The 15,428-nt window shown below is 41.9% G+C and overlaps 1 protein-coding gene across 2 annotated transcripts in view; it reads left to right on the top strand.

The window, feature by feature from the left end:
- The window catches only part of SUSD1 (sushi domain containing 1), a 128,807-nt gene extending 122,776 nt beyond the window's left edge, over positions 1 to 6,031 (top strand). Inside the window, exons 15-16 of one of the 2 annotated variants that reach the window (XM_011992456.1) lie at positions 4,862 to 4,955; positions 5,324 to 6,031. In XM_011992456.1, coding sequence (XP_011847846.1) covers positions 4,862 to 4,955; position 5,324 — 95 coding nt within the window. In that variant the 3' untranslated portion in view covers positions 5,325 to 6,031. The remainder of the gene's footprint in view (positions 1 to 4,861; positions 4,956 to 5,323) is intronic. The other variant, XM_011992458.1, reaches the window with a different exon arrangement.
- Positions 6,032 to 15,428: the final 9,397 nt, after the last annotated feature.

The raw sequence follows: 15,428 nt of genomic DNA on the forward strand, positions 1-15,428 counted from the left end.
AGCAAAGATAAATTTAACACGGTAAATAGAAGTCACTGTGCTAATTATTATTATTATTATTATTATTGTTATTTACCATTTGGAGAACAGAATTGGTGCTTTCAGGAAGTGAACATGCCCTTGTATATTCATGAAAAAATGTTCACACCCATGAGGAGTCCTCAAGCTGTCACAAAGTCTGAGAGTAGAAATAGGACCTTTCTAACTTCCTCTTCAGCATGTGATATTTCTGTCAGGGAGGGGGTTAAAGATAAGTCCGGAAAGGCTCCATCCCTCCTCCTGAGCGCTAGCTCTCTTGAGGGAGCCACCATAAAGAGAATGGTGAAGTTTAGTCCTAATGGGTTTCCTTTCTCCAAGATTGAGTAACTGATCTGCCATATAACACATGATTCATTCACTTGGGTTTGTAAAAATATATTCTACAAGTGATTCAGAAGAAAAATAAACATGGTTCTCTGGCATGAGACCATGGAAAGGTAGGGTAACCAAGGGATGGTGAGGCTATAAGAAATACAATTCAAATTTGCCAGTTGTAAATTTTCTTAGTAAGGAATTAATGAGGAAATCTCTAAAGAAGCTTGTGTGGCAACACTTGTGAGCACTCTTGATTAGATTGACTCAGATTTTCAGAGTATATATGCAAAGTAGACAAAAAGACATATAACCAGGAACTGGTCTACCAGCAAGAATCATTCCTGGAGCCAAACCCAAATTGTGCTATGCAGAAGAAATAAAGATTGTTTTCCAATACTGTGTCTAGAGTAAGGAATAGTTGCACCCAGGTGGATCCTGCTGGTGGATGGTCAAGAGAAAGTCAGCTTCCTTAACTCCTCCTTAGCTTCTGTCCTCTTGGTTTGTGAGGGGATGGTTAGAGGAAAGAAAAGAGCTCACTACCCTACATAGGTTCAAGTCTTCCAACATGGATGAAGCATATTCTGGCAGGTTCATACAATTTTCACATGAGATGGATAAGCCATTGCAAATGATCTTTGATAAATCTTGAAGAAAATGGAGAGATGTAAGAGGACTAGAGATGAGCAAAGAACAAGGAATTTTGTACAAAGGAAGAGCCACCAGAAGTGTAGATGATGGTAACTTGAAGTCAAGGCAAGGCAAGGTCTTCAAGTGATGGCTTGTGTATCCCTAGTAGAAAAAACAGCAGTTCCCAGGAGTCAGGTGCTTTAAGAGCAGATTAGGTCAGATTGCTTTCCATTTCTTCTTGCACGGAGTCAGTAATTGGTCAGGGAAATATGGCACGCATAATGTATTTTGGCTTCAACAAACAATAATGTCCTTGTGGACAATGTGGGAACATGAGGGCTGTATATGGGCTTAGAAACAAGCTGAATCACTATGCACAGTTGATATCAACCATTAACAATTATTAATGAGATGAAATCAAACCCAAGAATATGCATGATATGGATCTCTGTCCACAGTCATCTTCAGTTCAACATATTCATCAATCAGTGATTAAAATATATAGAGGGTAAAAGTGTAGAGGAAAAAATACACAGAAAAAAATTGATGATGGATGTTGGAAGGAATACTGGGTAGATTGGATGAAATACCAGTGCAGGAAAGTACCAGCTCCCCCGTCCATCTCCAGAATTGTATTTTCTCTTAAAAACAAAACAAAACAAATCTAGTTAATTAGTCCACCAAGATGGCATTTTAAAAAATGTTTCTGAGTGATGCACAAAGATGGCATCTTAATGCCTTAATTTGCATTTTTATTACTTGTAAGAGAGCATTTGATCAAAGTTTTATTGATTATCTGTAATCATGTTTTACATGTGATTTACCTTTTCATAGAATTTGTTCATTTTGCTATTGAGGTATGTCTTTATTAATCTGTAACACTCTTTATATGTTAACTTCTTGCCCATTATTCTAGATATTTTACCCAGTTTGCCATTTGCCTTCTAATCTTGCTTCTGGTAGTTTTTGGTACAAGAAGTGCATGCTTTTCAAAATGGTTAAATCTCTCATTCTGTTAAGGTTTCTGTGTTAACAAATAGGCTTAGAAATCTCTTACCCACTTTAATATTAGGTAAATATTCACTAACATTTCCTAATCCTTTTAGGTTTCAATTTAAGTCTGTAATCCATCTGGATTTTATTTTGGTATATGGTATAAGCTCTAGTGATCAACATTATTTGATTCTAAATGGTTAGCCAATTTTCTCAGCACTGGTTATGAATAATTTATCATTTCCCCAATGATCTGAAACAGTATCAAAACAACAAAAACAACAATAATTAACAATAACTAACATTTGCTTATTGCTTATTCTGTGCCAGGTACTGTTTCAACCTGTACTAACTCACTGATTTCTCACACTACCTAGAGGTGGGTAGCATTGCTATCATTCCCATATTATTACAGCATCTCTCAGTGTGGGGACTGAGGCACAGAATGGATGAATAACTTGCACAAAGTCACACAGGCAGTGGTGGTGTTCAGATAAAGACTTGGACATCTGACTCCAGTATTCAATCTTTGAAAGCATTTGATATACTTGGATTTGGTTCTAGGCTATTTTGTTCCAATGTATTCATTCCTATTCTAATACTGCACTGTTTCACTATCTTGCAATTCAAGTCACTCTCCTAACATTTTTTTCTTTACTAATTCTTCACTTAATCACTGTTTCTCCTTCCATTTTATAATCGAGCTTCTTGGCTAGGCGTGGTGGCTCATGCCTATAATTCTAGCACTTTGGGAGGCCAAGGCGAGCAGATCACCTGAGGTCAAGAGTTCGAGACCAGCCTGGCCAACATGGTGAAGCCGTGTCTCTAATAAAATACAAAACTAGCCAGGCGTGGTGGAGTACGCCTTGTAGTCCCAGCTACTAGGGAGACTGGGGCAGGAGAATCACTTGAATCTGGGAGGTGGAGGTTGCAGTGAGCCAAGATCACGCCACTGCTCTCCAGTCTGGGTGACAGAGCAAGACTCTGTCTCAAAAAAATAATAATAAATAAAAATCAAATAAAACAAAATAAGTAATCTAGCTTCTTAAAATGTCAAGGCCATTTTTCTTCTAAAGACTAAAAGCAACCAAATAATATAAGCCATGTTTTCCAGAAAGGCTCTTGGCAGTACTTTTTGATAATTAGTAACTGCCCAATGAGTTTTTCTTGCCTGCTGCCTAGACAGAGCTGATTTATCAAGACAGAGGAATTGCAATAAAGAGTTTAATTCCCACACAGCCGGCTGTATGGGAGACTGGAGTTTTATTATTCCTCAAGTCAGTCTCCCTGAAAATTCGGGGATGGGGTTTTTAAGGGTAACTTAGTGGGTAGGGGGTAGGGAGTAAGGGGTCAGTGAGTCAGAAGTGCTGACTGGTTGGGTTGAAGATGAAATCATAGAGAGTCAAAGCTGTCCTCTTGCACTGAGTCAGTTTCTGGGTGGCGGCCATAAGATCAGATGAGCCAGTTTATGGATCTGGGTGATGCCAGCTGATCCCTGGAGTCCGGGGTCTGGAAAATATCTCAAGCATTGATCTTAGGTTTTATAATAGTGATGTTAGCCCTAGGAGCAATTTGAGAGGTTCAGAATCTTGCAACTTCCAGCTGTAGGACTCCTAAACCATAATTTCTAATCTCATGGCTAATTTGTTAGTCTTGCAAAGTCAGTCTAGTCCCCAGATAGGATGGGGATTTGTTTGGGGAAAGGGCTGTTATTGTCTTTGTTTCAAAGTTAAACTATAAACTGAGTTCCTCCCAAAGTTAGTTCAGCCTACGCCCAGGAATGAACAAGGACAACTTGGAGGTTAGAAGCAAGATGGAGTCAGTTAGGTCAGATCTCTTTCACTGTTATAATTTTCTCAGTTATAATTTTTGCAAAGGTGGTTTCAAGTTCTGGGCTGTTTAACACAAGGTGTATGCTCTGGCTGGTCTTACTAGTGCCGGGTACTGTACACAGTTTCCAATAGAAATGCACTCCTCTTAACCTGGCTGTAAAGACCTAAGTTGTACTTAACCACTCTCACCTTGGTTTCTTAAGGGAATAATAATAGTACCCAATGTAAAGGCTGGTTAGAAGACTAAATGAGTTAATACGTGTGAGGTGCTTAGAACACTGGCTGGCACATAGTAAGTGCTAAATAAGTGTTTGCAAATTAAAATGAAATTTTTGCTCTAATCTAGAACATGATTCTCTAAGTCCATTGTGCCAATGGACTTAGATTCACTTGGTCCAAATGTGCAACTCAACTGTGAGTGTTTTTTAGTTTATAATTGGAGATCTCCCTGGAGTTGGCATGTGATGGTCCCCAAATAGAAAGTATGTCTTTCAAAGTACTTTTACATCAATTTTCTTATTTTATCCTCTCAGTAAACCTGCTGAGCAGAGCAGGGAGATATGATCCTTGTTGAGGTGTAGAGAAAATGACAGGTGACTCAACAAAGGATATTCCTTTGCTATATCTGACCATCAGGGCTATCACTTTTGGAACCCAAATTCAAATAATATCATAATGACTTGCCCCTCCATGCAAAAGAAAACAGCCCATAAAAATCTATCACGTGTAATTGACTTGCGAAAGGACCAACAAAAAATGTAACATGTTGCGTAGTATTCGTATGCTCAACAAGATCAGCTTTTTCTTCCTTGTAACTTTAACATGGTCTGGCTTTACACTTCCTTTTCAGAAATACCCTGTAACTGTAATTTCCTGAGGCTGCATATCCACAGGGCCAACTCAGGGGACACACAGGCACGCTGGGCATTCTTAGGATTCTTTGTTAAATGGGGCCAAGCTCTGGGTTAAAATGGATTGAGCACAGTGGGGTGTGTGCCTCCTGGGAGGCGGTGATGCCCTGCACTCTGGGCTAAGCATGTGGTTTTGTCCCACAGATTCGTCACTCACACTGCTGCAGATGGCGGGTGTTGGACTGGGCTCCATGGCTGTTGTGATCATTCTTACATTCCTCTCCTTCTCAGCGGTGTGGTATGTGAGGCTGTCATTTTTGAGAAATGAGTGGAATGGAGGGGAGGATGGGTCAGAGTCATGAAGAACAGCTGGAGATGAGGAGAGTCAAAGGGAGTGTGGGTGGAGGTTGTCCTTGGCTCAGCAGAGCACACTCAGCGGTGAAAAGCATGACTAACCCTGTACCTCCAGGTAGCATGGGGGATGCTTTCCCAGGAAAAGAGCAGGACCAGTGATAGCTGCCCTAGCCACACACAGAGTGGTGGCTTCCATGCTGCTCCCCCTCGCCTCCTCCCATGGGTGTGCGTGTGAACTGTGCATAGAGACACACAGTGGAAAACCAAAGTGTGTTCATATTTGTCTCTTTTCTTTTCCTCCTTCATGTCTAGATGGCAGATGGACACTGAGTGGGGAGGATGCACTGCTGCTGGGGCAGGTGTTCTGGCAACTTCTCAGGTGCCCACACAGAGGCTCAGTGTGACTTCCGTCCAGGGAGCATGTGGGCCTGCAACTTTCTCCATTCCCAGCTGGGCCCCCTTCCTGGATTCAAGATGGCGGCTATCCCTGTGAAGTCCCCCAAAAGGAGAAAACTCAGGAATTCTGAGTCTTCCCTGCTACAGGACCAGTTCTGTGCGATGAACTTGAGACTCCTGATGTACAGTGTGATATTGACCAAAGGCTACAGATCTGTGAATCTCGGCTGGGACTTCCTCTGAGTGATGCCTGAGGGTCAGCTCCTCCAGACATTGACTGCAAGAGAATCTCTGCAACCTCCTATATAAGCATCTCTGTTAATTCATTCCGAATCCATTTTTTACAATATGCAGTGAGATAGGCTTAAGTTTGGGCTAGAGTTTGACTTTATGAAGGAGGTCATTGAAATAGAGAACAATGATGTAGGCAAACGTTTCAAGCACTTTAGAAACAGTACTTTTCCTACAATTAGTTGATATACTAATGAGAAACTATACTAGCCTGGCCATGCCAATAAGTTTCTTGCTGTGTCTGTTAGGCAGCATTGCTTTGATGCAATTCTTATTGTCCTATATATTCAAAAGTAATGTCTACATTCCAGTAAAAATATCCTGTAATTAAGATTGTTCTTCCCTTGGTTAATTTTTTGTTACTAAGCATCTTCTAAAAATACTCTTTGCTCCCTGTTAAAAACTGAGATTTGGCCTACTCTGAATACGCTGAGTCGACAGATGGAGTCTATTTGATTTTACTTTTAAATCTTGAATTGACATTCTTTCCTTTTTTTTTTTTTTTTGAGATGGGCTCTCACTCTGTGGCCCAGGCTGGAGTGAAGTGGCGCGATCTTGGCTTACTGCAACCTCTGCCTCTCGGGTTCAAGCTATTCTCCTGCCTCAGCCTCCCAAGTAGCTGGGATTAAAGGGCCCCCTCCACCATGCCTAGCTAATTTTTGTATTTTTAGTAGAGACAGAGTTTCACCATGTTGGCCAGGGTGGTTTCAAACTCCCGATCTCAGTTGATTCGCCCACCTTGGCCTCCCAAAGTGCTGAGATTACAGGTGTGAGTCATGCGCCCGGCCCTAACAAACAACTTAACTGCAAGACTCAGTAAGAAACGAATGGGGAAGGAAAGACAGAGGTTTCTGGCATCGCTCCTTCTCCCTTGCTTGCTAGGCCTAGAGAAGAAAAACCACGGAGGAGGGGAGAGGGACACGGTGATACTGCACAGCCTCAAGACGCAGTTCTTAGCAAAAGGGGACACCCTTTTGCAGTGGGCTGGTGTGTTCACCGGCTTGCTGGGTGTCGGTGAGGGATGTCTCTGAGTGCCTTGGGCTTATGGGCAGATGAAGAGACAAGAGGAACAAGTAGAAATTGCCCATGTAGCTGCTCCACCCTAGGGAGTCCAGAGTGTATCCACTCTACTGGGGAGAATTAGAGAGAGGGGAGTAATATCCTGACACTCGGGTGTTCAATTCCAGCTGTCAGCCCCTGGCCCCTGCCAGTATTAGGAATGATTCTCCTGTCCTCTGGGGTACTGCCCTCCGACGACAACTTAGGATCAACATTTAAAACCCTTTCTGCTCTCATCTTAGGTAAATTATAGACCAGAACAGGTCTATAATGGGGACAGGTCCCCATCCTAACCCCCAGAGACCGTTTCTCTCAATAGATGAATAACAAATAGCTCTCAAGTTTTAATTTTTATGTGCGATAATGCAAACATACTGTTTTTATAGCTCCTGAATAAATTGGGTGTCAATACAAATTATTGTGGTTAGTGTAGGGCAGGGCCTCTGATGAGTAAGGATTTTTCCTCAAAGCCCATCTTTGTCCAAAGACAGAATCTGAGCCTCCCCTTGACTTATTTTATTTTTTGCCAGTTTTGTAAATGCTGTATGCTTCCATACCACCCCCTTCCCTAATTTCCAGCTCTAGAATTAACTGCCAAAGATACAGCTGTCCGCATGGAATGTAGCATAATTGTCATAGAAAGGAAGAAACCCCCCTTGCTTAGTATTAAAAGTTTCTAGTTAAAATAACTGACCAAATATTAAGTAAAACATCATCTTCTGGGTACAATGCAGAAAAGTAAAAGCAGTTCATATAAGATTACTAAACTTTGGGAGACCTTCAAGACCAGCCCTGGCAACATAGCGAGACCCCATCTCTGCAAAAAAAGTTTTAAAAATTAGCCGGGCATGATGGTGTGCACCTGTAATCCCAGCTACTCAGGAGGCCGAGGCAGGAGGATCGCTTGAGCCCAGGAGTTTGAGGTTGCAGTGAGCCATGGTCACACCACTGCACTCCAGCCTGTGTGATAGAGTGAGATCCAAAAATATTTACTAAAATAGCAAAAATGTGGACTTTGGGATTTCCTCTAACTGCTGCAAATTAGAACACAGAATTTCTCAGTGTTGATACTTCAATTGTGGGACCAAGTCTTCTGGCTGCCCTAGTTCTCTTTTCTGGCATTTGAAAGCCCTTGAGCTAGCTATGGAACTAATCTTTGGACAGCCTTTTTGGTTCCCAGGAATGTCGGGCCTTTGAATTTCCAAACTACATATATATATACACAGTATGTGTGTATGTATACCTGTCTTTTCACTGTAAGGCACCTGCCCCCATCCCTTCTAGAAGGAGCCACAAACAACCGAGCAAATGGATGGAGGTTAATTAAGGGGAAGAGAAAATAGTCTGTTCTCTGACTCAAGACCTGAAGTTGCAGTGGGGCACGTAAGGTAAGACCAGAGCGGAAGTGATTATCTTGAAATTCCACTTTAGCTTGGAATAAAGTTAATATTTAAAGTGATTTTAAAGGAAATAAAAAAGAACCTTCAGTGCTTCCTTTTCATTGCTAATCTCACATTCTGATTTTCTAAACCTTCTGTTTTCCCATTCTGTTCTTCTAAGAGGAACTCAATGGTCTCACAGAAGTCAATCAAATAGCGTTGTAAGAACGTTTTACCTACCACATCCTTTGTTGTTTAGACTAAACCAACAAAGCAGTGCCTGCTTCTGGGGAGGGAGGGTATGGCCTTTTCTGTGCCCCAGTTTGTGGGAGGGCGAGTCAATGAAGCAAGCCAATTTAAAAGGCAATGTGTGCTCTTGTTTCAGAGAGAGTGAATCCTTTCGGTGGCGGGGGTGGAGTGTGTGTGTGGCGGGTGGGGGATGGGGCATGCACATCTAGATCCACACTTTTTGGGCTCAACTCAGGGTTACCAAAATAGAGTCAAACTCAACTCAGGATTACCCAAATGGAGTCAAATTGTGTGTGTGGTTTTGTAACATGATTCTTTCACTCATCGACATTTCCTGGCCACATTTTTCATGTCACTCATGACTGCATTATAAGTTTGTACCATACTTCATTTAACTAATACGCCGTTGTGCATTTAGAATGTTTTCAGATGTTTATTGTCCTTATAAAAGTCTGTATGAAGGTATGCAACTATCACTTAGGCCACATTCCTGGAAGTAAACGGAATGGAAACCATGTACATTTTACAGTGCAGATTGCTGGAAGAGTTTTACACAAAAATTTGTACAAAAATTTATACTCTCACCAGCAGAAAGCCTCAGTGCCACTGAGTGCTGTTGTAATGTTAATCTTGATTAATCTGGTATGTGAAGAAGGATGTTTCAATCTTTTGCCAGCATCTCTCTGATTATTTTTGCTTGTTGATTGGCCAATTGTAATTCTGTCTCTGTGAGTTGTCTTTTTCTCAGTACTTGGTCTATTTGTCTTTGATTGATTTGAAAAAGCTCTTTATATTGTAGTAATTTTAATTCCTGTCATGTATTTTGTAAACAATTTTTCTAGTTTATAATTTCTAAAAATGATGACCTTTTTTTTTAACCTTGTTTGTATTATATTTTGCCACACAAAAATTTTAAATTTGCGTAGTCAAATTTATCAGTCTTTTCCCTTATGTTGGACCTTCTAATCTCAAGGCACTAAATATAATCTAGCATTTTTAAAAAACATTTAAAAATTTTAGTCCATCTAAAATTTATTTTAGGATAGGGAGTGAGGCTGGGGAAGGTATCTTTTTAAATAAAAATTGTTGCTAAATGGTTGGCTAGTTGTCCTATTAATAGTCATTGAGACCAGGAGCAGTGGCTCACGCCTGTAATCCCAGCACTTTGGGAGGCTGAGGTGGGAGGATCACTTGAGGTCAGGAGTTTGAGACTAGCCTGGGCAACACGGCAACACCCCATCTTTACAAAAAATAAGAATTAGCAGGGGCTGGTGCAGTGGGTCATGCCTGTAATCTTTGGGAGGCCAAGGCGGGTGGATCACTTGAGGCCAGGTGTTCAAGACCAGCCTGGCCAACATGGTGAAACCCTATCTTTACTAAAAATACAAAAATTAGCCAGGCGTGGTGGTGTGCACTCGTAGTCCTAGCTACTTGGGAGGCCAAAGCAGGAGGATCCCTTGAACAGGGAAGGGTGAGGCTGCAGTGAGACGTGGTCATACCACTGCACTCCGGCTGGGTGAGAGAACAAGACCCTGTTTCCAAAAAAAAAAAAAATTGTTTTTTTCCATTAGTGATTTGAAATCATATACTGAATCATGTACTAAAGTCTATTTCTGAACTTCCTCTTTTGTTCCACTGATCTATTTCTGTGCCAATACCACCTACTGTAACTTTAAAATAGGTTTTTGTTTATACTAAGAAAGAATAAGTTACCATTATTTTTCTGTTTTTTTTTTTTTTTTTTTTTTTTGGAGTCGCTGTGTTACTCTGTTGCTCAGGCTGGAGTGCAGTGGCACGATCTCAGCTCACTGTAACCTCTGCCTCTCTGCTTCAAGCGATTCTCCCACCTCATCCTCCCGAGTAACTGGGAACTACAGATGTGTGCCACCATACCCGGCTAATCTTTGTATTTTTAGTAGAGAGGGGTGTTTCACCATGTTGGCCAGGCTGGTCTCAAACTCGTGACCTCAAGTGATCCACCCGCCCCCGCCTCCCAAAGTGCTGGGATTACTGGCGTGAGCCACTGAGGCTGGCCTGAGTATTCTAGTTTGTAACTTACAAGGTCATTTTTATGTATATGTTGTTGTGCTTGTCTAGCTATTTTATGTTTTGTTTTTCTGAACTCTTGGCCTCTATCTCAGCTCCAGCCCCTGAAAGCACAGGAGTGCTTTTGCTCTGCCAGTCTGCCTTTTTTGGGAAATCACATCAAGATGGCTTCTCCAGCACAATTACTTCCTAGAGTGTCTGCTTGACCCATGGAAACTCACAGATTTTTGGCATGCCAAACAGAGGATTATCCTGCCGTCACTGCTGGCTCCAGCCACAGACTTCAGTTTTCTTACCTGTTAGAGCCTTTGTCCTCTGACTGGTGGAAATGGAACTTACTTCTTTTTGTTTTGCCCTGCCACTAGGCTGGCAGCCTCCACTTCTTGACCCTTGGGTTTCTTATTCTTGAAATCAGATACGAGGCCCTGTGTCTTCTGTTACTGTAGAGAACACAAGTCATATTCTCTGAGTGGAGATCTTTTTGAAGCTCCTTTTTCCAGGCTTGTACTGAGGGGCCTCCAGACCCTCTACTACGTGGTGTCAAAGCTGCCAAGAGCCGTCACATGCAGGGTCTGTAAATTGACTTTCTTGCCTTTGACCAGATGCATTCACGTGAACAGCACAGAGATTTGGGGGAGTGAAAGGGCACTGTTTCAATGGGTCCATGGGCGTGCATCCCATCCCCTAGCCTTGGGGTTAGCAGGATTCAGAATTTATGAGCTTCGTCTGCAAAAGTCTACCTCTGCCAGATGGGGGAGAACCTAGTGTGTGGACCTGAAGGGTTAGCTCCGTGCTTTAGTCCCTGGGAGCAGCCATCTTGAGTCTTGGCGAGCTTGGCAAGTAAGGAGACATTGACTAGACTCAAAGCTTCCAGAGGTGGTGAGAACTCCAGGGACCAGTAATGGAGAGCATAAAGGTCCTTTTTAGCCCCCATGACCCTTCCAAGCCAAGAACTTGGCAGTAGCTGTGAGTAGCAGAGAAAGGCAGAGGAGGTGAGGGGCACCTATAGCTCTTAGCCATGAGTTATGACTCCCTCCATCCAAGGGAGACCCAAGAACGTGAAAGGGGGCTCAGTTCCAAGGATCAGAGGGAACTTGGGTTGTTTTGGGATAATGATTGTGGCTTGGGGTGTCACAGAGATGAACACCAGAATTGGTGTGCAACAGATAAGCTCCAGTACCCTTGATGGTTTGCATGGGTTTTACTCTGCTGATGATGGTCAGGGACAGTAGTGAGGCCTTCTACAATGCTGCCTTCTGCCTAAACACAGGCGGCTCCCACAAAAGGGGAGCTGTCGTTATGGAGCCTAGGAATGGATAGTCAGAGAGCAGCGGCTGGGCAGTGCAACTCCTGCATTGGACAAGGTCCTGGCTAGAGAATGTCAGTGTCCACACTGCATGTAGCCCTATGGAGGAGACGATGTAGGGGCCTGTCAGCCTTGAAGACTCTAGCCTAAGTACTCCACCACCACCCTGGCTGGGCTCCAAGGGCACAAATCAGCTTTTTGAATCTGACTTGGCTTCCTGTGATCTGCATTCATGAATATTCTTACTAGAGTTCTCATGGAAAATGAATACACAACCATTCGGTCTGAATGTCAGTCTGAGTTTGGTGCCTCCAAAACAATTCTCTGGATTAGATGGAGAATGAAGAAACTTCACAAAGGCAAAAGGACAGGTCCCCATCCTGATCCCCAGAGACTGCTTCTCAGAGTCTCCATCTGTTCATCCCTGGTGTTAGCCACGTTCCTTTACTTTCCCTCATTTCTGTAGCCGCTCCTGTGGCTTCCTCTCTTTCAACCTGCAGGCTGCTGCTGCCCTGCCTCAGACCCTTGTAGGCTTCTGTAGAGATGCTACTCAGATGGGGGTGGAGCTAGATGCAGAGCTGAAACCTACCTAGGAGATCTAGCTTGGAGAGCTTGTGAATCTTAGGAGCGCCAGGCATGGAATGACTAAAACTTGTCACCTCATGAGATAAAAGAAATGAAAAGCCACTTCTGGAGGGAATGAGGCGGTCTGCCTTTATTGGAGAGATACATATTGTTGAACAGCTCTGGGCAGTTGATTGTGTGCCCGGGAGAGCTAACCATGTTTACTCTACACTCGACCTGTGATGGTCTGTATTGATTGTATCACACGCTTAGCTTTCTAAGGCTAACGGGGTCATTATCCTCAGTACCTGCCTGCAGCTAGGTTGCCCACTGGCCCTTGATTTCCCACCCAACTCGTTCAGTTTGCCCTCAATCCTGGGGCTTCACTAATTTCCCAAAAAGATATGGTTGGTAACACCTGTAGTTTGCTGTTGCATGTTACCTGACTTTTGGGAAACTCAAATAAACACTTTTCAAACGCATTGACCAGTTTTACTCTATGACTTCTACTTTGCATAATCACTATCTTGGTCACCCATCATGCTGCTTTCTGGTAAGCTGAAAGGAAAATAAATGGTCTAAACTGAGCAACAAGAAAGCAAACTTCTTTTAAGCAGGTACTTTCCAAGTGAAATGAGAACGGGAGATTGGGTTCAAAAGAAAGGATGCCCAGCTAGATTGAACTTTCAAGTGTTTTCCAACTGGAAAACTCCAACATTCTCTGATCTCAGAGAATTTCCAATCTAATTTCAAGGAAGTCCCTCAGGAGCCCCTTTGCAAGGGTGGTTATAGAGCCATTTACGTCTGCTTTAATAAAACTAATGCTTATAAAGAAAGAAAACTTAATTTTCAGTCATCCATAACACAAAAAAGTGAGGTTTGATGCACAGTAAAAGGAATCATTATTTAAGTTAGTCTGAGTTATACTGTATTTTGGAAATGTTCCACATTCAATATTTATGCCATGTACTCTAAAACCAAAGTATGTAGATTATAAAAAATTATTTCCAGAAATAAGCTTGCTGAATCACCACGGTTTTAATTTATTTATTTTCACTACCAGGTTCCTGAATGTTTTTGTCTAATTGGCCTATTTTCAGTTGCCCTGGGTCCACCCTTGAGCCCCTCTTTGAGCCTGTCACTTAGAGAAGTACAAGAACCTCCTGCTAAGAATAAAGCCTTGATCGCAATTTCAGTGAATTATCAGGAAAGTGTGAGAATAAATGGGAATAAATGTCTAAACATTTGGGAAAAACTTGTTTGCAATAAATATGGTTAACAAAGAGTGAATAGGCTTACTACATAAAATTGTTACTCATCAATTAAAAAAATTATACGATCCTCCTCCACGGGGAAAAATGATCAGATATTTCAAGTCCGCTGATATTTTTCTCTGGAAGTCAGACCTGTATACTTTGTCCTGCTTTATTGGAGTATAACTGACAAATAAAACTTTTATGTATTTAAGGCATACAATATGATGATATGATACACCTATACACTGTGACATGATTACCTCAATCAAGCTAATTAACACATCCATCACCTCACCTTTTTTGTGTGTGGTGAGAACACTTAGATTTACTCTTATAACCCATTTCACGTATACATTATTAACTCTAGTCACCATGCTGCACATTAGATCTCCAGAACTTATTCATCTTATAACTGAAAGTTTGTACTCTTTGACCAACATTCCCCATTCCTCCCCAACCCCTAACTCTGGTAACCACCCTTTCACTCTCTGTTTCTATGAGTTCACCTGTTTTGGTTCCACCTACAAGTGAGATCATGCAGTATTTGCCTTTGCCTTTCTGTGTCTGGCTTATTCACTCAGCATTATGTCCTCTGGGTTCGTGCATGTTATTGCAAATGACAGGGATTTCCTCCTTCTCCTCCTCTTCTTCTTTCTTCTCCTCCTCCTCCTCCTCCTCCTTCCCCTTCTTCTTTCCCTTCTTCTTCCCTTTCTTCCCCTTCTTTCTGTTTTTGTTTTGTTTTTGTTTTTGAGGTAAGGCTGGTCTTGAACTCCTGGGCTCAAGCAATCCTCCTGCCTCAGCCTACCGAGTAGCTGGCCTGGTTCTACATGCGTGCACCACCATGCTTAGCATCCTTCATTTTTGCCTGAATGATATTCGTGTGTGTGTGTGTGTGTGTGAATATTTTCTTCATCCATTCATTTGTCTACGAGCACTCAGGATGATTCCATGTCTTGGCTATTGTGAACAACTCTGTAATACCTATGGGGGTACACGTAACCTCTTCCACATACGGATTTTATTTCTTTTGGATATATACCCAGAAGTGGGGTTGTTGGATCACACAGTAGTTCTATTTTTAATGTTTTGAGAAATTACCATACTGTTTTCCATAGTGGCTGTACCCATTTACATTCCCACCAACAGCGTGCAAGGGTTTCGTTTCTCCATATCTTCACCAACACTTGTTATCTTTTGACTTTTTGATAATAGCCATTCTAACAGACGTGAAGTGAAGCTCACTGTGGTTTTGATTTGCGTTTCCCTGATGATTAGTGATGTCATACACCTTTTCATATACCTGTTGGTCACATATATATCTTCTTTGAAAAAAATCTATTCAGGTTCTTTGCCCATTTTTAAAAAATCAAGTTACTTGCTTTTTCTTTGCTGTTGAGTTTTATTAGTTCCTCATGTATAATATTTTGGATATTAACTTTTTATTGATATATCGTTTATAAACATTTTTTTCCCATTCTATAGATTGCTTTTTTATTTTGTTGATTGTTTCCTTTGCTCTGCAGAAACTTTTAGTTTGATATAATTCCATTTGTCTTTTTTTGCTTTTGCTGCCTGGCCTTCTGGTGTCATACCTGTATTTTTGTTTTTGTTTTTGTACCAGAGAAAGTGAAGCAACAAATGAAGAACATGAGAACACTGGAGTAGAAAGCTGGGTAGGCATCAGACAGCTGACCAAAAGTTTCACTATCAAAATGGCAGGTGTGATTTTTTTTTTTATCCTAGTTCACACAACATCTTCAACCTTTTCTTTTTTTTGAGACTGAGTCTTGCTCTGTCGCCCAGGCTGGAGTCCAATGGTGTGATCTCGGCTCACCACAACCTCCACCTCCCAGGTTCAAGCGATTCTCCTG

The sequence above is a fragment of the Mandrillus leucophaeus genome, unplaced genomic scaffold, assembly GCF_000951045.1.
Source record: "Mandrillus leucophaeus isolate KB7577 unplaced genomic scaffold, Mleu.le_1.0 Scaffold410, whole genome shotgun sequence".
Taxonomy (NCBI): Eukaryota; Metazoa; Chordata; class Mammalia; order Primates; family Cercopithecidae; genus Mandrillus; species Mandrillus leucophaeus.